Source organism: Aplidium turbinatum, chromosome 11, assembly GCF_918807975.1.
Source record: "Aplidium turbinatum chromosome 11, kaAplTurb1.1, whole genome shotgun sequence".
Taxonomy (NCBI): Eukaryota; Metazoa; Chordata; class Ascidiacea; order Aplousobranchia; family Polyclinidae; genus Aplidium; species Aplidium turbinatum.
This window is the reverse complement of record NC_137482.1, coordinates 2916161-2943907: the sequence shown is the minus strand read 5'-3', so window position 1 is coordinate 2943907 and position 27747 is coordinate 2916161. Positions and strand designations below refer to the sequence as shown.

The following is a 27747-nucleotide window of genomic DNA, read 5'->3' as shown; positions in this document are numbered from 1 at the left end:
CCAAGTTATAGAGGTATCACGTATATCACCGCAACTTACGATTTTCATCTGCGGCATCAACGTCCTTGTCTGGTAGAGCGTGACCGTTCGTCATGGTGTCCGTTGCCACAGGAACGACGGCTTCGGGCTCTTCCAAGGGTTTCGACTTGGACGGTAATCGAGCTCCTCTGTCTGTGGATTGACAGCGCAAGTTAACGGCTAGAGATAATTTCTTTTAAAGGGACATTTCCTAACAAGCACCGTTTATTTTCTAATCCTGTTATGCAGCGCAACTAGAGCCAAGAGATGGCGCTGAACGCGCATAAACGTTGCTCAAGAACGTGAGCTGTAATTTAGCTAATACAATTTTGATAAAGGGGTTATTTTCTTGAATCATAGACAACTACAACCTGGTAACCACACGCCATTTAACATAATACAATAACAGAAAAAATCTATAAATTACGAACGTTTTCGGCCATACTCATGTTGGCCGAAAACGTGTGCAATTTTTAGTTTATTTTCACATTATTTTATGTTAAATCCGTGTGGTTGTTAGGTTTTATTTGTCTCAATAGGTTAATGCACCCTATCCACCAAGTATCTGGAGATTGGAAAATAAAACATCAAAAGGAAGAATCCAACTTCGTAGTACTATACTTAGTACACACAGCCTCTATTCACGTATGAGCCTTTTAAACACTGACTCAATGTTTCCAGACGTTTAAAAGATAAAAATTGATAATATTTATACCAATCATTCGTCGCCTTGGAGATAGTCGCCTAGCAACGGTAGCCTGCTGGAGCTTGTCCAAGCTGTCCGGGTCTAGGAGGTCCCGGTACTTAGAAACCATCAGAACGGACACAAAGTAAACGACGGACAGGGCGATGTATTGCGACGAGGTGTTGTCATCCTGCAATAGGAAGCAGAATAGCAAAAGGCCAAAACAACAGTAGAAAGTAGGGTCGTTTTGTAGACCGCTTTGTTTAACAGTAGTTAAGCTAGGTTCAATAAAAACCACATTTCAACGCGTTTACTGTAAAAATTTGCACTTGGCGAAAATTTGCAGTTTGGATAAAAATCACAAAAGTTGTCATTGCATGGAGTTTAGTGAGATCGTGAACAATTTGAATCGAGTGTTTAGATGAAATCATACGAAGCTAGCCTTCGGCAACCCTGCTGCAGTGAAGTAATACTCGGATAGCAAAGTTTTAATTTTGACATCGTCTGACGACGTTAAAACGATGTAAAAATGGAAATTTTGATGGCTGGGTAGTTACGTCTTTGCACTAGCTAAATAGCTACACTACAATGTAACCTTGTAACGCGCTAACTAGCGAACAAAGAACACACTTACTATATCCCGGTAGATGACAGCCTTGAGCCTACCAACATCTGCATCTTGAAGGAGGGAGAGAGGATCCAGGATAGGAGTGGATTTATTGGACATAAAAGATAACAAGATCTTCGCCGCATCCACGGCAAAGACGTCAGCGTTCTCATCTTCATTCTAAAAACAGGTTTTTTGATCGTTGCAGATTGTATTTGTTCGCCCACGTCACAACTACAGTAGATATGCATGTGACGTATTTTTAGTATAGAATATTTTTAGACAAATTTTAGTATCAGTGATTATTTAATGCAATTTGGCTCAACTGCGTCTGGCCATTCAACAGAGACTTAAGATATTGCGGTCAAGTTAACAAAATGGCTTTCAAATTCAAATTATGTGTCGTATTGTGACGTCATTTTCATCGATGAGACGCAATGTGCTTCTTTGCAACACACGAAGAGCTGGACGTGAAACAATCCAAACACTTTCTTCGAATCTATTTATTAGAATTCAAAACGGAAATGTTGCGGGTAGAAGCAAAGAAAATATATTTTAATAACGTTAATAATAATCGCAAGTGTGATTGTAGGCCGAGATATGAAGAAACACACCAACAGAAGGCTACATCCTACCTCAAACCATTGGCGACATGAATGAGTGGTTTAGCGTAGAACTGGACACTGTTTATCAAAGCACTCACAAAAAGTACAAGAAACTTAAATGTACATTGTACAGTGGACGTCCTTGAGCGTTTGTATTATGGTCGCAGGCATCAACCGCTTGCTAGCAACAAGATATTCCATGCAGTCACTCACTTCATCAGGCTCTTCTGCGCCGTTCGTAGCCACCACTTCCTGCGTCGGCTTGATGACGTTGGGCGTGGATGGCACGCTGACGTTGCGACGTAAGTAACGTGACTCCAAGCAGTTACGTACAGCGCATAGGCAGGCTGGGGACAAGAGAATGGTTAGCAATGATATTGCACAGTACAAAACGAATATAAATTGAACAACAGAAACGTATTTTTTTCCTAAATATTTATTAAAAACGCAGATATATAAAAAAATTGTCGACTTTTACTTAAATAGATTTTAAAGAAAAATGCAAAACTGCACTTCTACGATACAACATAAGGTTGGTGGTAACTATAGGCAAAGGGACATTTTTTCTTAACTTATAGAATAACTTAAAACAATTTCACTATAGGCCAAGGGACATTTTTTGTTAACTTATAGAATAACTTAAAACAATTTCACTCACTAGCTCTCAAGCACTGGCGCAGTAGTCCACCAGTCTGCATGTTCTTGTCAGCTTCAACGTCGACAAAGTTGAGATTCGAAGCGAAACCAACCACGTCCACCAAGGCCATGAGCCTGTTCAGGATGTCCCAGGCCGATTCCATGGACAGTCCGTGACTGGACTCGATGCAATCTAGCTCGTACTAAACAGACAGATGATGTTAAATAAGGTTGAAAAGATGTAATCAAGATAGTTTCTTGAATACTTGCCAATGATACGCATGTTGTTTGAAAACTCCACAAAAACAAATTTTTGAAAGTGAAAACTCATTTTGTGAAAAACGTTTCGATAGATTCGAAGTAACCCCGTAACGCACAAGAAAAAACATAAAATTTTCATATTTTTTCCAAAGGTGTAGTACAACCAACATAGAATATTTAGAAACACAAATTGTTGCAAATTTGCAATATTGGCTCAACTAAAAGCATTTATGTGTTTCATGTTATTCACAAAATTCTTTGTTGCAACTTGCAAATATGCTATTGCTATGCAGGACGCTACGGACGGGAGCCATCGATTGGAAATCTTCAAACGAACCTCTGGAGCGTAGCAGGTCGGCAAATCAAACACTTACGTTTTGTGATGTGGCTGAGGATAAGATGGGAAGGATGCCCCCACAGGCCAAGATGATGTTGTCGATCATTTGGGAGAAAAGATGAAGAGTGTTGTGGAGGAAAATCACATTCTCGCTGCTATTGACAACGTCAACAAACGGCTTCTTGACGCTGCAAAACAATCACAACACGTCTTTGTGAGGTCGTTAAAGTACAGTAAGTCAACGTATGACTAGTACAACGTATAAAAAGCTAAAAATTACAACTAGCTGCGGTAACTAACAAAGTTTATTCAACCTCGAATCGCTTTATTGTTACCGACTGCAAATGGTAAAGGCGACTGACCGAGTGACCGGCGTTCCAAAGGACGTTGGTTCGAACTCCAGAGAAAGCATTGCAGTTATGTTTTGCCAAGACACTCAACGACAACGAGAGAAGCTGACTCGATGACCGCAGTGTAAAGTCTATCGCTGCTTTCTTTTGTTGCATCTGCTACTGGGCAGTTACATGGCATACTGTGTGCATGCACGCAATGCTAGGGTACAGTGCAACTACGCCGTTAAATCTTATTATTACCATAAAAGTATGCAACAACCAAGTTGATCCTCACGTTTAGACGCAATTATTTCTTCTGTCATTTAGAAAAATACCTCCGCTAATTGTAGCAACAAGTTAGCTGATCCGTGTTTGGCAACTCTGTCATTAACTTTTCTAAATGTAAATAATTTAACACTTCCTTGTTAAAACAACATCAAGTTAATTATATATACCCACGAACCTCCTCCAGGACTCTATGTCTTCCTCGAGACGCAAGAACAAGTCGTCCAGCAACCTCAAATGGACGTCCGACCATTTAAATTCTGGTACCCGGAACACGACCGTTCGTGGACCGGGACTAAATTGTTGGCGAGGTTCCTCCTACGTATATACAACATGCAATTATGACGTAACACAGCCAGAGAGTGGAGACTGCAGAGTGTCACGAAATAAAGTTAACACAAACAAATTGACAAAAAGCGTTTGATGTACGGTACACTTTGTACAGTATCGATGTGAAAACAGAAAAATGAATCTAAGTGGAAAAATAAAAGCCGCCATAAAAATCTTTGACATACCGTGGGTTGACTATGTGCATCATTTTCTTCCAATTCTGTGCTTTCCGCAGGAGAAATCGCAGCATGATCTTCTTCTTTGGTTTCTTTTTGGCTGTGTGTAGCCTTATCAGTGTCCTTGGTAGGGATGACACCTTCAGCTTTAACATCTTCCAAGCTAACTTTCTCTGGTTCCACTGCGTCAGAAACCTGTTCTTCTTGAGATACATCCCCATCATTTGTAGTCTTTGATTCTTTTCCTGAGTTTTTAGATATTTCTTCAGCGGAAGCAATGCTTCCATGTGAAGCCTCTATGCTAACAGCATCTTCATCTTTGGTCGAATGATTCGATTTTTCTTCGGAACTTTTGATCTCTTTTTCTAGAGCAGCGTCTCTAGTTTCATCACCTTCTGCTTTGAGATCTTCCTCATCACTTTCATTTCTGGAGTCAATATTTTCTTTTTCAAACTCATCTTCTTTAACATGTAGAACCTCTTCAATCTCTTCATCACCAGGGGAGTTTTTGTCTTTTTGGAGAGTGTCATCTTTATTTTCTGGCTCCTCTTCTTTTTGATGATCTGCATCAGTGTTCTGATCGTCTTTTTCATCAGATTTCTCTTCTTTATGATCTTTTTCATCGGATTTCTCTTCTTTGTAATTTTCTTCCTTCTCAGTTTGCTCCTCACTACTCACAACATCAGTATTTTTTATTAACTCTTTTTCTTCCTCCTCCTCCTTTTCAGAAACTACGTCACCAACACCCGGTTCTGTTTCTGCTTCCTTTTCTTCAGTTTTAGCGGATTCTTGCGCTTCTTCCAATACAGACTCATTTACATTCTCTAAATTTTGTGTCTGCTCTGTCAACTCTTCAGCAGGGTCAGGTTCATCTTTGAAAGTGTCTTCATCCCTTTCTGGATCCTCTTTTTGACCTTCTTCATTGTAAGTATCATTTTTCTCTTTATCCTCTATCGTATCCTTGTCAATTTCCTCCTCTTCTGAAAGCTTACTTGTCTCTGATCGCGTTTCTTCATCATCTTTATTGGAAGTGATTTCTGCTCCATCTGTGTCGCGTTCTTCCGTTTCCTTTGCTGCAACTTGATCAACATCTTCAGGAACCTTTTCATCATCCACCTCAGTGTCTTTATCATTAGAAGTTTCACCATCCTCCGTGATTACAGGATGATCTCCGATCTTCTCTTCTTCCTTGGATTGAGCATCCAACTTTTCGTTCACGGCGTCCTCTTCCTTTTCACTGTCCTCTTCATGAGCCGAGATACTCTTCGAAGCTTTCGTTAGATCCTCTGATGCTGCTGGTTCTCCGTCGTGATCAGTTACAGTGACAACGAGATGATCTTCATCACCATATTTAGCTTCACTGATGGCAAGAACTTCTCCTGCTTCAATAGGAGTTACTTCTGAAGCATCACCTGATCATATAAACAGGGGTAAGCAATGTTCGCTATGGGGCAGATTGGTTAGAGGGAGACATTAGATTACGCCGGCCCGGGATACGGAATTCCGCTTTTTCAGTTAGCCTAGAAAGATATTCCCCGCCTCGTTACAAGGGTCACTTTCTACAAGAAACAACTTTGGGTTAGGTTATCCCACCGCGATTTGGGAACTTTCTCGGTGGACCGTTTGATTCTGGGCTGGTCATGCGACCATCGCTCTGGTTTAAAGAACTTTATTTGTACCAAAGACAGGCAAGACACAACAATACCACAGAGTTAAGCATTACAACAGTATATTTTTTTACATATTTACAAATAGTTTAACATTCAAACGTTTTCGGCTTAACTTAAGCCCTCATCAGGGAGGTACAAGCACTTTCAGCTGAAATATGCGGTTTGATTGCAGAAAATAAATAGGCATGTTAATTGAATACAATACGCTGTGCCACAATGGATGTTTTCCTACTTCTCATATCATTGATGATGACATCTAATATAAAGCTAAAGATCCATTTACCAACCTTCACTGTCCAAACCACTGCATTAAACGTTTTAAGCGTGGTCAAAATTCTTGTTTATTCGAGAACGAGCACATCGCGTGCTGCCACTGGTACTTCATTTTCCGTGCTAACATATTGTGATAAAATGAAAACAAACTCTCTTACCTTGGCTGTCGCTTGCTTCAATAGAAAGCTCTGCTGGCTTGCTGTGTACCGTTGATTGCATTCCTGTGATTGCAGATACCTGGCCCGTCTCCTTGCTGTGCTGCTCCGATTTCTTGTACTCGTCGTACATCTTTTCAAGGTAAGCCTTGTGTTCCTCGTACGAGACCTAGATGAAGACGAATCTCGTTATTTGGACCACGGGATTTCCCCTCCATCCGACACGAATGAGCATAAACTAACTTCCTTCAACGTGCTTCAAACCTCTTCTGGTAATCTCGGTAGCGCTAAACCGACATCACTCGACAAAACAAAGTTGATCACGCTAAATCTTTAACTCACAACAATTTCTACATAATTACAACGAGTATTGTAAACTTAACTCTGCTAGTCACACAAGCAAATCAAAATTTGTGAAACAAAAAATCTCATTCTGTGATATTTCAAAAACATTTTTTGGAAAAGCTGTGTTCTCTGAGTGTTAAGGGTAGCACAACCAGCACATGGTCACATCTGCTGCAATTTTAGAAAACGGGACACATGTGTCCTCTATGCGTTGAGGGTTGATGTGGTTTGCGTGTGTACTCTTTGAACAAATAAGGTACGCACCGGTGGCTGATAGCTGACTGTACAGTCGAAAAATTAGCAGTGTTGCTGCTACGGCTGGTGTCTATGACGTGCGTTGCGGCAAAAGCAAAAGCCTACAGTATTGTAACGTCACATCTGCAGGAATCTGGATAGATGTAAATTCTTAACCCTGGTTCTTTCCTTGCATCCGGATGATCATATGTTCGTGGTTCACCGAGCATAAATCTTGAAGGAACTAACCAAATGTTGTTGAATTTGTTTATTTTTTATAGTGCTGCTTTTTTTTCGTTTTGCTCATGCTTGTACTGTACCATTCTCATAACATACAAATTAAACGTTTTCTATCTTTCTCTGGTGCTAGAAAGCAGGTCGACAAGCGGCTCTTAATAACCCCACCCCATACCTTGGAATGTACGATAGCGAGGGTATCGACCCAGACTCGCCACCCTCCCCATTCCAGCTTGATAGAGTGGTAGAGAAGGATGCGGAACAACTGATAGACCAACTCCTGACACTTATACTCCTCCGCTCTTCGTGGACGAAGGTAACTGAATATATAGATTTTCAAAGCGTTATTTGAACAGCAAATAACGTAATCAGAGGAAAATTTGTCATTTTTACATTGATTTAACGTCTGCAGACGTTAAATCAATGTCAAAATGACGGATTTTGCTGTCTGGGCAGTCTAAGGATTGGATTTTTTTATTTATTTTAACTCATCAACCACCAGGATATGAAAAAACAAAAAATGTAAAAATGGTCTCCACGTAAGGAGCCTTACGCTTTGGTGAAAAATAGTTAACATTAGGAGAAAACGAAACTCCACGACCAGTTACTGCGACACTTCTATTACCAACTGCATTAAAAGTAACCACACTCGCACAGTGATTGTGAAAATTTTTCAGATGGTAGCGAAATAACTGGGAGTTGCATAAGGAGATTGGTGAAGCTCGATAGTTGTTGGACCGGTGCCCACTTCCCACCGAAGAAATGGTAATTGCAAGTGGCGCTGGTGCGTCTCTTGGGTTATGCGCTGTCAATCACGATGACAGGGCAACGAATTTTTTTCCCATGAACTTTTTGTTACTTCGCATACAGTTTGTATTAATACCATGTGAATGCAGACGTATTTCGGTGGCGTGTTTGGTTCAGTGGTTTCGTCTTTTGCCTTATAATCCTGAGGACATCGGTTCGACGTCCATCGAAGTCAATTTTTTTTCTTTACATTAATATTTGCGGTGCACAAAAGCCTTTCAAAGAAAGTAAAGTTAGGGCTAATGGGTTAGGATTAATTCTTAATCAATTCAGAAAATCTTACTTTCAGACTAGTGACCAGAATCAATTTCTTTTCTCAACTTTTTTAAACTTGACTAGGCTAGGCGTGTCTCCAGGCTACGTTTTTTTCAAGTTCAATGTTTAGATTCGGACCTGAAGGGCGAAAATCGGTAAAAACAGTTACGCGTGCCGCGGTAACTAGTAATGGCGACACTTACAGAAATATGCAAATGAGACAGAAAGTTCGTGGGAAAAAAATTTCGCGACCGGGCATGCGTCAGTGGTTCAAAGCCTCTGTAAACTTTAAAGCCAAGGCAGTATCACGATCAATCAATCATTCAAGGTTTTTAAGACACAGAAGCAAAACTAGTAACGCTTACCCCAAAGAAAGCATCCAGTCCTGCCAAACGGATTGCTGCAGAAGTGTTCGTCTGTTCTCTGCGTTGGCTTGGAAGAGACTGACCATGTCATTGAGGAAGATAAGTTTGACCTCAAGAGTGGATGTGGAGGGACATTGACGGAGCATATTCGCAGTAACCTTCATCATGGCTGAAAGATGAGCAGGTTACACAAAATCTTATAAAAACCTTCATGTAGCGGATATTGCAAAACGCCGAAGATCAGCTTCTCCTTCAGAATCAGCAGGGAACTTGCCAGAGCAGATGCTGTATGACGTCATAAGCTATAGAACGAAGCACTATCTTTGTTCAAATTGATTCAACGTAGGTAGATGTTGAAGCAATGCAAAACTAGCAGTTTGAGTCACCTTACTGTTTGAATGAATACTTCGGCTTAGCTTTTTTTTTTTAAATATTTGTTGAATGAACTTAATTTGTAAGATTTTATTTACATCTGTGTGGGGTTAAAATTGATTCGACATTAAAAACGCAAAAACTTGAATTCTTGTGCAGTTGCAAAACAGTTAAAGAAAATATTTGCTAAACTTGTGCGCTATGTGCTCATAAATACAAGAAACTGATAAAAACAAACAATGAAGAACCAGGATTTTGTATTGATTTGTGTGTGATAAAGTTTTTATGTCTCACAACAACCGGTTTTATGAGTCATTTTTACATTGATTCAACGCCTGTAGAAGTTGAACCAATGTAAAAATGACAGATTTTGTTGTTTGGGTAACTATTCAATATCCTGGTCAAGAGCGAAAATTGACAAATTTTGCGACTTAGCAATAGCAATAGTGGCCACACACCTGGGTTTTGTATGAAGGTGGTGGCGGATGGCTCATGGTGCGGCTTTTGCAGGACTTGCGTGCATGGATTCTCTACTAGGATCTCGTATATAGCGTTGTAAGTTGGAATGTCTATTTCATCGGGATACAGCAACAGCCTCTCCCCGATCAGCATGAAGAGGCTTTGAGACTCCATTATCTCGCTCTTCCTCCTAAGAAATGAAGATATATTTGTGGCAGCATCTCTTTCTTTTACAAAAACAAACAAAATGGTACAAAGACGGAAGATGATTACAACAGTCATTTACACATCTTGCTCATAATTGTAAACATTCATTGAATTAACTTTTTCCTTTGCCATCACTTGTTTTGCAGTATTTCTTTTCGAAATTTTATATGGTAGACATGGCGATGGATCGCTGTGATTGAAGGGTATTCAAACTATTCATCCTGAGGATGCGCTGTCACAGCGCGCGAAACCTCAGTGATGAAATAAATTGTGGTCTCATATACGAACAATACAATTACTGCTAAAGAAGTAGCACGAAGCCAAGTGCATCAAAGGAAACTTGATGTACTAGAATGAGTTTTACTTTTTGTAGCATCATCGCTACTTATTTTAGGACTTTTAGAGGCAGGGTGTGAAGGCTATTGCAGCATCGAATCCGGCCACCCTCGGTAACGGGGACGTCACCGGATTAAAAGTGAACTACTACACCGTTACTTATTTTACAAGTGTAGATACTAACGACCAGTTTTAGCCTGATGCTGCGGTTTGCTGTGATGAAAGCAGTTTGTCACTAGCTTTCGCAACACGGTTCCCTAGTCACTCGTCACTATTGCATTACCACAGCGAACTCGTAGCATTAGGCTGAAACGGATCGTTTGTATCTACACTTATGAAAAAAGGAATGTTTTTAACATAGCTACAGTTAAACATGAACAAAGCCGTACTTCTCCGAGCATTGCTTGAGAAAGTAGGCGAGAAGCTTCAGGGAATGGATTCTGACTACGGCGGATCGCGAACCGAGCAGCTTGTATACGACGGCGAGTCCGTTCTGCTTGTCGAACACAGGAGTGACTGTCGTGCCGTGCTCGCTCAACATGGCAACGAGCAGTTGAAGGACATCAACAACATTGTCGTCCTGTGCAAAGCAAGATCAACCGTTAGTGATGGTGGTAACAAGTCGGCTACTTGGTTGAGAACATCCAATCGGTGATCAAAAGAATCCCAGTTCGAAGCTCACCGAGAACAGGCGACTGCATCTTGCCAAAGTGCATTACTAAAATCATGACATACTTGAAGAAAAATTTGAAGATAGATTTTCCTTAGACATCTACCCACTTTAATTACCGGCCATAAGGCTATATGCGACAAAAATAACTGTGCAGGTATGCTAAGAGGTTAGTTCACTATATCGGTTGTGTCAAATTCAGTAAAATAAGTATTTACAAAATGCATTCGCATTAAGTTTGAAAATTCTTAGTTTGGCAACAGCTGAAACAATCGCCAAACATTAATGAGCGTTCTACTCAAAAGTCTGATGTCGGTTGCAACTTCCAGCTAGTCTCACAACAAACCTCATGCATGGTGAGGAGGTATCCCAAGATGGACTGAAGTTCATCATCCGCTATGCTCCCTGCTCTTGTGACTAGCTGCTTCAGGAACAAGAGGATGAAGGCACGGAGTGAAAGGATCTCCTCCACGGACGGTCTTGGACCAGCTGTAAAGACAAAGAACGATGAACTTTAGATGCTTCATAAAACACTCATCCACCAATGTCAATAAGGCAGATAAGACACAGTAGCATGTCTTTGTTGGTTCCAAGCCCAAAATAAACATGGCGCGTCGTTACATTTCATGCGCAAGTTACAATCAAGGCATCACCAGTCAGTACACCAATCGAGATCTTTCTTTCAGCTAAGGAACTTTGAGTTGAATGAACCTCATTTATTTTGGAATTCATTGCTTAACTATCTTAAAGTAAGACACCACAGCATTTAGTGGCAAATTCAACATAAACCGGTTATTTCACCTCAAGCAGTCGATAACAACGACGATAAGATGACACAAAGCAATAGAAATCAACGAGTGGAGTGAGGTTGAAAATTCTTGTCTCGGAGGCTACTACGTCTTACTAGCTACCATAGAAGATTTAAAAACTACCAAGTGATTGGCAATTAAAAACAAACAATAGAGAACAAAATCTCAGGTGGGAATCCTGATCATTGTAAACACAAATGGAGACATGTTATCTTTACCTAGCCCCTTTGGAGCGATCCCGGATCTGTTCTGTGGATTGACCACCCAGTAGTAGTACTTGAGAGCATGGATGAGGAGGATGACTGTGCTGACACGACGGATGCTGGTCTGGATGGTGGGAGAGGAGACGAACTCGGTGGCGAGGAACGTGTAGAGACATATCTGGATCTGAATTGATGGGGAATGAAAAAATGGTTCTGTGAATCGTTGAAACTTTCATTTATAAGTGTTTTATTTGATTGACGATAGAAAGAGATTGGCTTTAGTTAGGAATGAAACGGGTCATACGTCATCACCACAAACGTGGTGGTTTAGCATCATGTCGGCCAAGCAGCTAAAGGTATCAAATCTTGATGGTTTTACAATACACTTCCACAACATCTGTCACTCGGATAGATTCGGCTGTTCACTACCAAATGCATTGACAAACTATTAATGTTATATTAATTTTACGATTATATCCTATAATTATTCTCGTAGTTATGTTATGCTGTAATTCCTTGATTAAACAACTCAAAAAAGATATTTTTTTATTGTAACCCTGTCAAGAAAATAACATTTGCATAAATCCATACTGTGTCTATTGGCACTATATCATGTTTTTTTTTTTTGAACGCCATTAGTGACTCACCTTCGTCTTGGTATGGATCCACAATGCAGGATTGAAGAGGATATGGTCACAGAACTGCCTCATGAGAGGTACAGAGTTGGGAAGTTGGTCCAGGAACTTTGCCATCGCTATCAGTGCGTTGAGCACATCCACTGCGACAGCGCCAATGCGAGATGTTAGCATAAGAGCAACTATGTAGCTTACAGGCTACTGCAAATTCCATACTTTCCGTCTTTATTATAATGTTAAGTGTTTGATCGAATACGCTTTAAAGCATTAAAAATTTGTGGGCATGATCTACGCAAAACTGTGCCTTTGTCACGATTTCTTTCTATCTCATACCAGGAAAAAGACTTGGAAAGGTTCAATGACGTAGTTTAATGGGTCAAACCGAAAAGCAGTCAATTAAATGTCGAATGGTTCTACTAGTGAGATGATAATCTAACTTCTTGAAGGACTTTAACGAACGGCTTCTCAAATAACTCTAATTTCGAACACAATTTATATCAGCACCAATTCTCATCTACTTGTATTCGATTACTTCAACTCTCAATCAACAATAATTTCTGCACCAACTACCAATCCACAACCCATAACACAACTCTCATAATCAACTCTCAATAATCATCATAATAATCATTACGCAAACCACACCACTATTTATAGAAAGTTGTTTCGATCTAGTAACATCGAGAAGGTTACGTAATGTCACATTGTTCTGTCAAGTTACAATAAATGTCAACAAGCAGAAGCTTAAAGAAGTCTAAAGAATGTCACGTAGGAGTAGAGGACTGTTACATAATACAGATTTCGTAATCAGAGGTCCATTCGTAGACAACCTTGTGACATCATGACAAACGATATTGGCAATTGTGAAAACAACAGAACGTTCCAGATACAGAATGATCTAGAATTACGTTATTAACAATGACTTCACAATTAGAGGTTACTACTGGTCATTGACCGATAATAACATACCGCTCAAGAATTTTATAATGAAAACAGCACATTCTGTCAAGACGCAAAGCAGCCCGACGCGACGCCTTGCACATTGATTGTGACAGCCTTTTATTTCTAAGTAAAATTATTATATTTTAAAATGCAAACATGGCAGAACCTCTATGTCTTGGATGGTTGCTCAAAGAACTCAGGAACAGTTAAAAATTGCCTAGACCTATATTAAACACAAAATGTTAAGGTTGAAACGACAGCATTGTTCATTGCCTTTATACAGTACAATAAGTACATCGTTGTACATAAACACAAATCATAGTTTCGATTCACTCGAGAGACAAACAAGACTTAACTTACTTGAAATATGATCTTTGTGGGCTCTTTCTAATAAAGTCCCGATGACGAGGAAACCTTTGCCCTGGAGAACCTGCTGCTGAGTCTTCACAGAGCCTTGCAAGAGTTGGAGGAGGAAATTTAAGAGGGTGGCACTGCAGAATTATTGCACCAAATAAATTGAGAGTGAACCCCTTCGCATAAAGCGTTTTTTGAATAGTTTTCTTTATATGAAAGTGTCTTTGTGGAACACATTTAGCATCTTGCTTCACAAACCCAACAAATTGAATAATTAACAGCTAATTGAGTTGGAAATATAACTCTATCTCTCCCAACATATTAATATATAATGTTATTACTATATATATCAATATATCATGTATGGTTAATAAATTCTGCCAAAGTTATTTGCTACACATTTCGCTTTCAAAAAAACACATTCACGTCATTCATGTTCCAATGATGACAATTGTTTTAAGGTTAAATAAAATTCTTTTTCGATGTTGTGCCGCTTGAATTGTGTGGTACACAGCAGATTCAAGTTAAATTGATCGAAGTTGCAAGATGTTCGAAAATGCTTACCACACAGTGGTCTCTAGCGAGCCGTCGCTTTGCTTGTAATCGAGCTGAGCGAAGAGTGGAAACAACACTTCAGCGCCACCTACCGAGTGTAAGGCACTGTGTATGGAATGAGTGACGACTGCTCTCACATCCTGCCAGACAAAACGAGAGTGAGCTTGCGACACAAGAGATGCATTAATCACGTGCAAAGACATTTAACTGAAGATGGAAAACTGAAGATATTAGTAGAGTTTGTAACTTGATGATGTACGTACATTCGTACAAGCTTCAAGTTAGTCACATCAACACCGTACATTTCCCGAAATCGAAATATTATGCAAAAACATACTTTTGTATCTGCCCGTGTTCAACTTGTGTATGCAAGTAACCAACAACATATAATTTGACATTATTTATTTAAAGAAAAAAAATTGAATCCAGTGTTGTAGCTCACTTTAATGCTTGTTGCATAACAAAGCAACTTCGCCAAAGGTCTATCTAGATTAAATTAAAAGCACAAGGTTAAGTTGTGACAGCATGTTCTTGTAAACTTGCTGTTCTTGTAAAACTGTAAACAACAATTCATGGCTCGATTTTAATAACGGTCTCTTTTAATAACTGTCGGCTGCGTAGCCGAGTGGTGAGAACGTCTGCGCGACGTTCAAAAGGACGTGGGTTCGACTTTACTGTTTTTTTTTTTCGCTGAGACTTTTCGGTTATTTGTCCGAAATGACTTGAAAAAATTCGGTCATTTTTTCTGATGAAAATATTTCCTTTCAAGTAGCTGATACAAACCAAAATTTGCACTTCCTGACTAGCTACAACATTAAGTTTCGCTGAGAAACGTTGTTTTTTTTTGGAAATTTTGACCGAATTGACTATATTTTTTTCGGACATTTTGCTAAAAAATCGGTCAATGACCAATACATGACCGAAAAAAAAACCAACTTCGACACCGCTCCAGAGCACGCGGCTGTGTCTCGGCAAAGACACTTAATAGCAAGCCAAAATAAGGGGAGCAGATGACTCGAAGACTATATGTCCCTTCGCTGCTTCCTGTCGTCTGTTGTATCGCATCTGTGATCGCAGTGTTATGTATGATATCGCAATGGGCGCAAATAAAAACACGATTATTATTATTATTATTGTCAACAACAGCTCAAAAGTGTTGAAGTATCCGCAGTTTTCCGTTAGAATTTTCCAAGATATCACATAACTTCTCACTGCGAAGGTACTTTAAGCTTGTCGCGGAAGTTGCAGCCCTTCCAAGTGGGTTGTTTATGCTGCACTTGAAAGAATTCCATGTTAAAGATAAAAGAAACAACAAAACCACACAATGGTGACAGAACTTACATGTAGCATAAGAGCATGTGGATTGTGAACGAACCATCGTTGATTGTCTGCGCTATCCTTAGTGTGTGATCTTGGGGAACTTTCCAAGCACAACTGGCCATCTGTGGACTTGGGATTATACGACAGCACGATGGCGTCAGAGAGCTTGTTGTCTTCATAAAGAACTTTCCGATGATGGTTCGCCAGCAGATGGTCGCTCTCCGTGGGAAACTTGAACTGGTTCTGCAAGGTTAGGAAGCAACATTACGAAACATGGACCCAGACAGCAAAATCAATCATTTTTACATTGATTTAACGTCTGCAGACGTTGAACTAATGTAAAAAATGACTGTTCAACTAGACATTTATTTAACGTACATGTAGTAAAACAAGTCCATCTCCAATTCAATTCGTTCATAACTAAACTGTAAGTAGCCTACAGTACCGTATGTCATAGTCGTGCATACCTTATAAGCTGGACCTAGTTGGTACAACGCATACACTTGAGATGCACTCAGCGCTTCACTGAAGACATACGATGCCGTCATCTGACCACAGAACACACGAGAATCATCCCCGGTCTCAGCTGATCCCAGGAAGCAGCGATCGTATTGCTGGCAGCACAAAGAGGGTAAGTCAAAATAAAAAATACAACCAACTTCTAACTATGCGACGCTTTCAGACTCTTGAGGGCAAAGCGATTGATTTTCGTCATATTAGAACTTTAAAAGTCGAAGTGAGTGGTCGCATTCAGAGAAGAGCCTATCAATTGACTTGAGCTGTTCTCAAGTGAATCACAATAAGTACATGTATCGAAGCAACACCTTTTCGTATGAGCTTGCCAACATAGCAAGGAGTATCGACCCAAGGATATATATTAGATACCGTATGTGAACCTTACAATGTCCGATGAACACATAACCCATTGGCTGCTGCGCCTGGATATAACAACGTGACACGCGGCGGCTTCAAATGCAATGCGAGAATCCTCACCAAAAAAAAAACAATTTTCTTTGAGGTTCTTTGTAAGAAATCACCCAATTCGTTGTGGCAAAGGGATGAAAAACAAAAAAAGAAAGTGTCTATCATTAAGATGCAGTTCAAATAGCCACAGTACAGTAGGCCTCTATTCCATAACCCTTGATCACAAACAAACGGCTTTCAGCTGAAAATTTAAAAGTTGCAAGCTTAACGTGTGATTGTAAGCTGACATAAACATGATTGACAATGTACCAAGGCCCAGCAAAAACATGACCGCTCAAGAGCATTTGGAAACATCAACGTCTGCAGACGTTGAATCAATGTAAAAACGATTAATTTTCTGCCTGGGTTAAAACTTACATCACTTCCACCAATACTCCAATTCATCTCGCTATAAGAGACAAGTTGTCCGTTTGCGTAACATTTCACTTCGCTAGTGCGCCACCTGTTGTAGATATGTACGACGGTGACCATGTACCACTGCAATGCAACATAATGTTTGTTATTCAGATCAATCGAAATGTCGAAATAATTTCCCTCAGGAGTATATACATTATACAAACTAAATAAGCAATCATATTCAGAAAGGATATTTTGTTGGATAATTAGGCTTTGTGCACCACAGTCATGCTCATGGCGCCTTTGGACAGGAACAAGGCAGCATTCTGACTTTTAAATATCTTCTACGATCACTTTATCATCTCAAGCAGAAGATTTACATTTTGTTCTGAGGTTCACGTATTGGTGAAGTATGCGAAACGTGTTTATGCAGTAACAGATGGCAATCAATTTCACTAACATGATATAGGCAATAACGACTACAATCTCAGCCATCAAGATTGCAATTTTTACATTTGTTTACATCCAACGACGCAAAAAGCAACTTTAGTTGAAATGTATGCCTGAATGGTTCAATCTTCGACGTTAACAACCACACAAAAGGTAGGCTGTCACAAGTTTTGCGGCAAAATAAACAGTATGACCTATTGAAAAACGGTTTTATGCAGCTATGGATGTAACTGGTTTCACTGTCAGGAAAGCATGGCAGGATTTATGACATGAATATGCTAGAATTGATGTAGACCCTTTCCGGGGTATTGAATTATCCAATGATCAAAACACCGAGTTATTTACGTTGAATTCGGATGAAAAAACATCAAATTAACCTTTGCAGAAGAAAATTCAGACAGGTAAAGCACAGGCTTAGTACTAACTCTGTACAAGCCCGCGCGGATTCAAAGCAGGAGATAAGAATGCTGAAACTTTGGGAACTCCCATGCTTTAAAAGTTGCCTCTATGCATCGTTTCAACGTCGCTAAACAAGAGTGCACAATGCTGAAACTCACATCAATCGACAGGCGTTCAAAGGGCAAAACAGCATCTGGAGTGATGCTTGCTGCTGCATGAAACCACCAACATACCAAAGTAGCATTTCAGCCACTTACATTCAAAGCATTGGACACAAAATGAAGGCAAAAACTACAATATGCAAAATTTTATATATCAACAATCAACATGGTTTGATGTTATTTTTTGCTTTGAAAATTACACTGTCAGGTTTCATTAGTGCGTCTTGAAACAATCCGCGAAACGTTAGTGAAATACTAAAATTTATTAATTGCCTAAGCTACGCAGATGGTCAAGTGATGTGTTTCCGTGCTATATTTGAGGAAATTATTCGTCATGCACATAATAATGCAACAACAAGCTAAGCCTAAAAACGATTTTTCGGTTCTGCTGTCAAACATCTGGATCCGATTGGTTCAACAATCTCTCGTGCCGCCCACACAATCATACAGCAACTTGCCAATATTTTCTTGGAATTTTACTAAATGTACAATGGGAAGACGCCGAGAAAGATGGTCGCATATAGCGAGATAGTATAGAAATAGGCAGTAGCATGGCGTTATTGTGTATTTCTAAATCCCCACGCCTTGTAGACGACACAACAGCCATCTTCAGCTTTCGATTGCGAGGAGTGGTTAAACCATTAGATCTACTCTCAACAATACTCATTTATATTCATAATATAACAAGCTAACTATGTCGCAGTAGTCTGTACAGTGTACATAAATGATTTGGGAAAAATGTTCATCTTAATTCAGACAACATTTTGATACATATGGCACTGCATTTACCAGAAGTGAGCCTAACACAGTTCCATTTTTTTTTCAACCGGTGGAAAAATCTTTATAATTGCATTTGATGATACGGTTCGGAAGCAGTTAAAGAGACCAACAGTGAGAGAAGAGACTAACCAAAACAGACGGAAATAGTTCAAACGTGAAGTTTTCACGAGCACGTTTTGGAGAAGTGCACTGCTGCCAACAGGAAGTCCGAAACCAATAAACAACAAATAACGAAAACATGTTTTTTTATGGTGTATAATATATTTCAAAACATTTGGAGTTGATGAACTCTACAATGTGATCTTCTTCGTTTAAACCTTTCTTCTTCGCCCCTGTAAGGGTCAAGGTTCGAGGTGCTCTGCTTTTCACCACAATAAAACAGTGGCGGTGAAATGTGACTCGGCGGTGACTCGGGATAGATTGTTGAAGAGGTGTGGCCGGTACACGACAACTGGGCGAGACAAAGTGGGCGATACCCACTTGGGCGACGAGCCGGGTGTGGCAGCCACTGAATTGACTCGTTATCCAGTTAGCGTAGACCACGCACTTGACGCATGATAGATGGCGCAGCTGCAGATAGTGTGGTTTGCGGTATGTCCGTTTTTGCCACACTCACAGATCGTGCGACGTGCATGGTGCCATCTTCTTTCCGTGTACCTTTGTTGAAGCGGAATAGTCCGACGCCAGTGCGCAAGTTGGACCGCACTCAGGCCTTTCTTGGCAAAAGCATTTTAGTGGGGGCCGGTGTCTCATATGAAGCTTTGGAGTCTTGCGAATGATGCAAACATTTTTTTACCAACCATAGATACGCTTTGGGTTTATTCGGGGGAGAGCACGTTTCAGCGTATCCCGGTGAGGACTGGTATTGAACCAGAGACGTCTTGATTGGGAGCATCACCACACTGATAACGCCGCAAACATTCTTCCTCAAACAAGCACAGAAAAAGCATCAAAGTTTCACAAAAAGGAAGTAATACACCGTGCAGGAGGTTTCCGCAAAAAAAAACATAACAAACTAAGTATAATGCGACTTAGCAAAGCATTGTATTGAGTCAACCACGTCGCTATCCGCAGAAATCGATATTCAGTTAGCACGTTGTAATGAATGAATGAATGAATGAATTTAAACTTTATTATCCACCGTATATTCTACGACTTAGTCTTTATTTAAAGTTTTACAACATTTCGCAAAACCAAAACAAATATTGATGTTACCTTTCGTGGTTTGAATTCGAACTTAAGACAATGTTGAAAACCTTTTCCTTTGGATTTCAAAACTGTGACTATGAAGCAATTCCCAACGAAATGGCCAGAATAGCCCATTCCCTTGCTGTTGCGAAAGCTGGAAAAATTAAAATTTAATGAAGAATGCTTCAAGGTAGCCATGTACAGTACACAGAGTAGGAACAATACAGCAGTAGCAGACCAGCCAACAATACGTAAAACTAATGGTTGGATGATGACAAACAGGTAGGCCTACGTATGCCGGCTGTCATGAGTCCGCATGGGCAACAATGACCCAGACAGCAAATCAGTCGTTTTTTTTTTACATTAATTCAACGCTCATCACAAACTAGCAGGATCATAATAAAGTTCTGATCTGAGACAAGAGGTTACTGGTTGTAATGTACAGACTTCCTTACGAGTATGTTATCATGTAGAATGAAAAACTTGATGAGCTGCCAAAGGTATGGTTTATTCTCAGATCAATATAGCGGTTGCAACAAAAACAATTCCATCACTTTCACACCCAATCAAAAGCCTAAAAAGTGATAAAATTTCATAGACAAGTCGAAAGTAAATTGGCCATCCGTTTACAGGCACAAATTTTCTTGACAGTAGCGCCGACACATACCGTATTACAATAGAAAGAACTTCTGCATCAAATGTCAAATGGATCATAAACCAGTCGCTATGCAACTAAAAACCAAACTTTTTGTAATCATAATTGTTTACAAAAGAATTACTACAACCGCGTTGTTAATAGAGATGGTACACAATAAAGTAAACAAAGCAGAACAATTATATTCTGAAAAAGAATATTAAACGGTCCGAACACAATCAGTGCTAACATTGTGATGTAAATACTTTAAAATCAAACAATTTTTATGAAGATCATCACACGAAAATAAGAAGTTTAAATTATTCATTACAACACAAAGGTGATAGTGCCATAAGCGAATGCCATAGCCTACAGAATTGGTTGAGACATGGCTGAGCCATGGCCATTCAAGGATTGATAAGATGATCCTTCAAACTAACACTAAGAATAGTCTGATTCCGAGGCTGATGGTAAACAGTTCAATAATAGTAATGCGCGATTGGCCATCAACTTTTGAAAAAGTCAAACTGCAGAGCAAAATATTAAGTTTACTTCCATGTACATTGTACGTATCATTTCTTTCGGAACACTAAAAGCTGTGCATAGCTGCCAGATTAATTCTTTATGCTTTAAACTGAATCAGCTTAGTTTTGTATTCCAATACAGCTTCGTTGCCATACACAAGTGCATCATGCCACTACGTTTGAGTTTGTTTCAATGAAACACGGATGACGTTATCTTTACGATTACACTTAGTGCAGTTACGTTGGAATCAGATTCTATTTTATTTCGAATTTCAAGAAAACAAATTTAAAGAATCTACAATGAGAATTTGCACCATAAACACTGAAGAAAATCCAATATCAGAAAATCATTTCTCGTGTTTGTTGCAAAATTTTTTTTTAAGAGAACACACATTGGCATATCAAGTTAAGAATTAAGGTTTTGTTTCGACTGTACAATCATTCACCATGTTCAGTTGTTCACCAACACCACCAGTGTGACTGCGGCATTTGTAACCGTCACTGCATTTGATTTGGAAGAAAAAGATAGCCTGAGACCATACCTGAATTCTGCACGAGTGAGTGCTGAACGCGATAATGACCTGCTGGTGATAGACATTACCGCAATTTTCACATATGACACTTTTACGCAAAATAATGATGCGGAGAGAGGAAATAATCGTTCAATAATGACCGGGAAATAAAATGTGGCACACGCAAGAACACACCAAGATCCCCTTCTCTTCACTATCTGTTGTCTTTGGTGCTCACAGACATAAACACACAACGTCGGCATTTAACGTGTGCATCCATACGGAACCACCCAGCCAATGAGGCAGAAAAGACAAATGGAACTTGAAGAGCTGCAGCTGAATGGGCGTTTCACTCAACAATAAACTGTGATCATAGCAGTTGGCAGTGGCCAGTGCAGTGAACACTACACTTTTGATTTAGAAACGAAAAATCTGCAACTGCTGGTCTATAACTTAATAATTTTAACAGCCGAACGTTTTCGGCTTAACTTAAGCCCTCATCAGGAATCTGAAAATATTTATAAAAATGCAACGAATTTCAACTTCTTTAAGGTAATTAGCTAACTGACTATAAGCATCAAGAAATACGCAGCGATTAAAAGCAAGTGTGGAAAACAGATAGACAGACGGAAAAAAAATACATTAGAAGGCAACTACGTAATTACAAAAGAATTTGCATCACAAGGTGTGTGATACATCTAGTAAATGTTAAAAATGGACGCGCCTCCCGCAAATAATTGTTTGTTTAAATTTGGGTTGTAGCGTTTGATTAACAGCGCTTCTCGATTTTTTGTGTCAAATTGGGATTTGCCTTTGCGTAAAGTTTTAAATGAGTCAGTAGAAAATTTTCGATCTGTGCAAAAAGAACAATTCATGATATGGTCTTCGATGGCACTTTCCTTTAGGCTAAGTCTCTAAAGTTCAGATGCTCCCGTACTCTCGTGGCCAAATGTCTGGTGGACATATCGATGTACCGTACGTCAATGCCGAATCACACGGACATGCAAAACTGTATACGACATTTGAGCAGAGAGACGAAGGCGTCTGGGAAATTAGAAACAAAAATTAAGGATGCCCTTTTGATCAAACGCTACAACCTAAATTTAAACAAACAATTATTTGAGGGGGCGCGTCCATTCTCTTCAACATTTACTAGATGTATCACGCATCCTGTGGTGCAAATTCTTTTGTAGTTACGTAGTTACCTTCTAATGTAATTTTTTTTTCCGTTTGTCTATCTGTTTTTCACGGGTCTGCTACTATTCGGTGAGTCCGATTCGGTGAGAGCCTTTTTCGGAGAGTTCCTTATTCGGTGATTTTTTGAATTTTTTTTTGAAAATTATCGGGTACCGTAGCCTAATTATCATAGCCGCTTTTACATCGTTTTAACGTCGCTAAACGTTGAAATAAGACTCTAACTCTAATCCCTAACCTGTAACCCTAAAACGGCAATGATAATTAGGTTACGGTACCCCATAATTTAAAAAAAATCACCGAATAGGGCTCTCACCGATTAGGGAACTAACCGAATCGGACTCACCGAAACGGGCCATTCCGGTTTTTCACACTATTGCTTTTAATCGCTGCGTATTTCTTGATGCTTATAGTCAGTTAGCTAGTTACCTTCAACAAGTTGAAATTTATTGCATTTTTATAAATATTTTCAGATTCTTGATAAAGGTTTTAGTTAAACCGAAAACGTTCGACTGTTAAAACTATTTGTAAACATGTAAAATATATTGTTATAATGCTCAATCCTGTTGTATTGTTGTGTTTTGCCTGTCTTTGATATAAGAAAGCAAACTCTCTCCCGAAACTATATGACTTCACAAGGTATCACACTTACACGCTGAACTGGCGTGTTAAAGGGATAGGCTACTAAAGGAAAAACCTGACTTGGCGATTGTACACGTTCTTTGTGTTAAACATGCTGCTATAAAACGATTTTCAATAAAATTTTGCCCCATTGCGGTCTGGTCAGCATTCCGCGCGTGCTTTCAAAACGGGAATGGGTGTGAGCAGCGAAGCGTGCGACTGTATAGGCTACGTCACTATAAACTAGCAATCATCTGATCGAGCAATAGCAACGGCAATAGTTGTTACTGCGGGCGATTTAACTGTAGGCTATGTATGTATGTACATCAAAACATCAGATTTCAACATCAAAACATCAGACAGTTTGCTCAAAACATCAGATCTGATTGGTATTTGTTATTGGTATTTGACTTTGGGCCTTGCTAGTGCCATTGAAAACAATTTTTTTTCGGTAATTTTTTTTTAAATGTATTCTTGAATGTTCAGTTTACGCATCTTAATGTTTAATTCCCGTTTGAAAAATTCATTTAGTATGCCTTTAAATTTTAAAGAGACATAGTTTTCCAAACTATATGTGCTGTTAATGTTATAAAGTTAAAAATATCAACAGCACATATAGTTTGGAAAACTATGTCTGTATGTTTTGATTCAAGTAACAAGTGAACTCACCAGTACAGATACGGCTTGTCCATGTCAGAGCGCAGGCTATTCAGTGGATCCATTCGAAACCATGTCGTAAACGTAAATCCGCTAGCATAGGGCCACGTCTTCAGGGGAGGGAGAGCAATGGCCGCATCTTGCTTCCCAGGGAAACTGAAGAAACAATCTGGACCTTGTCTCTCTGTGGTGGATTGTAACACTCCGAGCAGCTTGGTAGCATAAGGTGGCTGCGAAAGAATATCACATTTTGATGTTAGATGTTTATTAGTTACCAGTCATTAGTTAATCGAATCCACGCGTTTTTAAGGAAGTGTTGCCGTTTGGCCATGTAGGCTTCCGGTGCATTGCTTTTTGAAGGACAAGTGTTTTCAGCATATATAATATGTAATAATTTAGCAGCGATTTTATCTTACTCCCTAGTGGTTGCTGAAAAAATACCGCTCACCTATACCAAGGGCGCAATAAATTACATGGGTATTGTTGCTGAAGAAAAAGAGGCCGAGAGAAAGTTACTGTGTCCAATCCATTCTCGTTAGTGCCAAAAGCTATTGAGAAGTGAGGACCTTATCTTCTCATCTCCAGAAGCTTGACACTATGTATCTTTACACTTTTTCATCTAGCATCGGTTGGTTCAATGCTCAGAGGCATGTCATAATCATTGAAAGGATGCTGTCACTTTAACAGTATAATATACAATTTATACATTATATCGCACGAGCAAGGGCAACCAATAGCTGATTCAATTTTTATCTTTCAAATTTGTTTCAAATATCCTTCTTAGCCAGTAGAAGATTGACCAGTAGAGAGTGACGTTTTTAACAATACGTTTTCCCAGATGCTAATGACAGCCATATGCTATAAATTGCTACATAGCAACATTCAAAACAAAAAAAATTACCCATTTTCCATGTTCTCCCTTTAGCATGCTCAAAAGTTGCTTTAATTCTTTAACGGTGATATTGTAGCTTGTCAGGATGCTCAGCATGTCCACTATCAGCTCTAAGCAGCAGAGGAATATGTTGGTCTATTGTTGACACTCATGAACACAGTTGCCAATATAAATATGAAACTTTCAACATGGTGCTACCTAGGAGGTGTTAGTCAAAAGGATTTTCTAGTGTCTACTGTTGGATGCACGGTCAATCAGTCAAATGCTACATGAAAGTATGCACAATATCGATCACATACACATAAATTACACGAAGCTTCACTGTCAACATTTATTCCTGAAAACGACAAGTTGTTTGCGGCAAAACGATATATTCTACTCATTCAAAGATTAGCTATATGAAGGTAAATCACACCATGTGCGTAAATATCCACTTCTTAAGCATTTCACCAATAAAGTGAAATAAGTTATCAGACGAATGAAAATTGGGCTGGAAGAATATGCAATCCTAAAGATGTAAATATTTAAATTACAGTAGAATAATTCAACGTTGTATATATAGCTTACCAGACATAATTTCACAAGCATCTGGTAGAATGGTTAGAAGCGTTTGTGCTAAGCCAACATCCACGCATGCTTGCAAATTTCGATAGCTTTTACGACAAATCCCTTTAAATTTGCTCCAAATTTCCGCCTAAAAATTACTATTTTTATATCGCTAAACATAAAACTATGAGCAATGTCTTGAATAATAGTAACCAAAAAGATAAGTTGCATCGCAACTTTCAGTACCGGTACGTTTTAAGGTCGGAAAAGAGGGAGCTTTTATGTGGAATACGGATCTTTATTCTCACGTTGAAATATTTACTAGATTATTAAAAATGTAAAAAAATTGAATTGAAATGATAAAAAAATTGTATTGTTTCTAACTAAACTGCAAAAATATATACATGAACGTGTTTGTGACACGCATCAGCATGAAATTAAAAATGTGTAAAAAATTATAAACTTCAGCATGTGGTTAATCATTAATTCACATTGTATAATGAATACAATATACACACAGTGTATATGTATAGATTATATACCTGACACTGCACGGAACAAACAGTCATAATATCAAGCATGTGAAGAATGCAGCTTTCATCCTGGATGATGAAGTTTACTTCCAAGTCAAACTCTCCACCAACAAGCTAGAAATGATGAAATATACTGGATTACTGGAATTATAAATTTTTCCAAATGACTTTACGTGAATTTGCTTATTTGCATAACGGGTCATTATTTGTCAGCTGTCCCAGCCAGTTAACCCACCATCTCAGATTGTTTTGACATTTCATCAGCAGATTAAGCTCAAAACACTGAACTCGACAAAAAAAAATTTTTTGAAATCCATTATTGTTTGGTGAAGTTATGCGAGTTTGAAATTTTGCATTTATTGTGATCACTCAACCAGAACGCTTGCCCCCATTTACTAGTACGAACACTAACAATTCAATTTCTCATAATCTGATTATGTTATTACCTTTAAATTCAGCAAGGGCTGTGTCTAGGTCCTACTTGATAAGCTTATAAATGTTTAAGCACTTTTTGCATGAGGCCTGCATAGTTAAGGGGTAAAGATGGAGGTGTATCCATAATGTGCACTCATGCGTAACAACAATTTTAAACTGCTATATCTAGATGAGCACACCAGCTAGAACTGCAAGAGTGGGCTCAAATGAAAGCTATTAAATAGCAGTTTATTGCTTCCAAAAATCTTGATTGCTTATTGTGCCTTATTCGTTTTGGAGACAAAATAATAATGAGATTATATTTTCAGATAACTTGCGCCAACAATAGGGTGCACACAACCCTCTTGTTGTTTACTTTTTGTACTATTGACTTGTAAATATGTGAGAATGTGCCACTAACCAAGAAACTTTGCTGGACCAAAAATCAGTAAAATTGGGGCACTTTTAAGTGGGCCACCATCCCATTCAAATTTCCAGGGTTGCCATTTGGTTAATATTGAATTATTTTCACATTTCTTAGAAGAATTTGTATGTTTCAACAACATAATATGCATCAAACTCATAAAAGTATGCCTGTGCAACTATTCTACAGGGAATTAAAAGAATATGCTTGTCTGTACGAGATCTCTGTGAATTGACATTGTTTAAACGCTGCAATAGCTAAAAATACAACTCCAGTGAGCGGAAGTGGTCTAAAATACTAATTTCGTACTGGAAATAGATCAAATACATAATATAGAAAGCTAACAATAATGAGTTTGCTACAAAAAAGCCTGGTATTGAATCTGTAGCCTATAACAGTAACTGCAAACTTTTACTAACATATTTTGTAGCAGAAAGCAATGTTATCGACTAGCCTAATCTGTGCAATAGGATATTAGTTTTTTCTCTTTCTCAAATTAGGTGCGTCTTTTCTGTTGGCTTCCACTATTTGTAAAGTGTTTTGATAGTGTTCCTTGTTTTTGGCACTATGTAGGTAATCGGTGCTCAGCTTAACTCCACGTTCAGCCACATGTTTTGTGACATTGATGGAACCAACACTTTCTGGTAAGACTCTGATTCAGACCATTTCTCTACTGGTAAAAGAAGAAAATCATCATTTACCCCTAAAACAGAAAAAAAAAACGAGAGTCCTTTGTGACAAAATTTGTCAGTTTTGATTCCAGATTGATTTCTGATGGAAAACGTGGTTTTCCGTAGCCAGTGCCAACCTGATCTGCTGGTGTAAAAACAGGATCTTTAGGTTTTACGCGTATAAGTTCATCAGCCATCTGATGTTTTTCCTCTTCCTGAAATTCAGAGCTGAACAGTGCGAGTGGTACCATCTCAGCAGAGAGATACCAAAAGTGATGTTTGAAGCTACATTCAGCAGCATCTGATATTAACTTATGCACTGCTCCATATCTGAGAAAGTTCTTGTATATAC

General features: G+C 39.0%; 1 protein-coding gene across 1 annotated transcript in view; it reads right to left on the bottom strand.

Moving 5' to 3' along the window:
* Nucleotides 1-27747, bottom strand: part of LOC145779983 (neurobeachin-like) — a 65129-nt gene that overhangs the window by 34253 nt on the left and 3129 nt on the right. The window contains exons 2-27 of the mRNA XM_082591675.1: nt 25896-26000; nt 25375-25501; nt 24817-24917; nt 23928-24145; nt 19801-19927; nt 16817-16936; nt 15943-16089; nt 15497-15718; nt 14165-14295; nt 13607-13737; nt 12317-12447; nt 11685-11853; nt 11004-11146; nt 10377-10567; nt 9444-9634; nt 8614-8782; nt 7362-7506; nt 6374-6539; nt 4282-5684; nt 3945-4084; nt 3187-3337; nt 2574-2754; nt 2129-2262; nt 1338-1490; nt 734-893; nt 40-171 (exon numbers count right to left, since the gene is read on the bottom strand). Of these exons, the coding sequence (XP_082447801.1) occupies nt 40-171; nt 734-893; nt 1338-1490; nt 2129-2262; nt 2574-2754; nt 3187-3337; nt 3945-4084; nt 4282-5684; nt 6374-6539; nt 7362-7506; nt 8614-8782; nt 9444-9634; nt 10377-10567; nt 11004-11146; nt 11685-11853; nt 12317-12447; nt 13607-13737; nt 14165-14295; nt 15497-15718; nt 15943-16089; nt 16817-16936; nt 19801-19927; nt 23928-24145; nt 24817-24917; nt 25375-25501; nt 25896-25934 (5122 nt within the window). The 5' untranslated portion in view covers nt 25935-26000. The remainder of the gene's footprint in view (nt 1-39; nt 172-733; nt 894-1337; nt 1491-2128; nt 2263-2573; nt 2755-3186; nt 3338-3944; nt 4085-4281; nt 5685-6373; nt 6540-7361; nt 7507-8613; nt 8783-9443; nt 9635-10376; nt 10568-11003; nt 11147-11684; nt 11854-12316; nt 12448-13606; nt 13738-14164; nt 14296-15496; nt 15719-15942; nt 16090-16816; nt 16937-19800; nt 19928-23927; nt 24146-24816; nt 24918-25374; nt 25502-25895; nt 26001-27747) is intronic.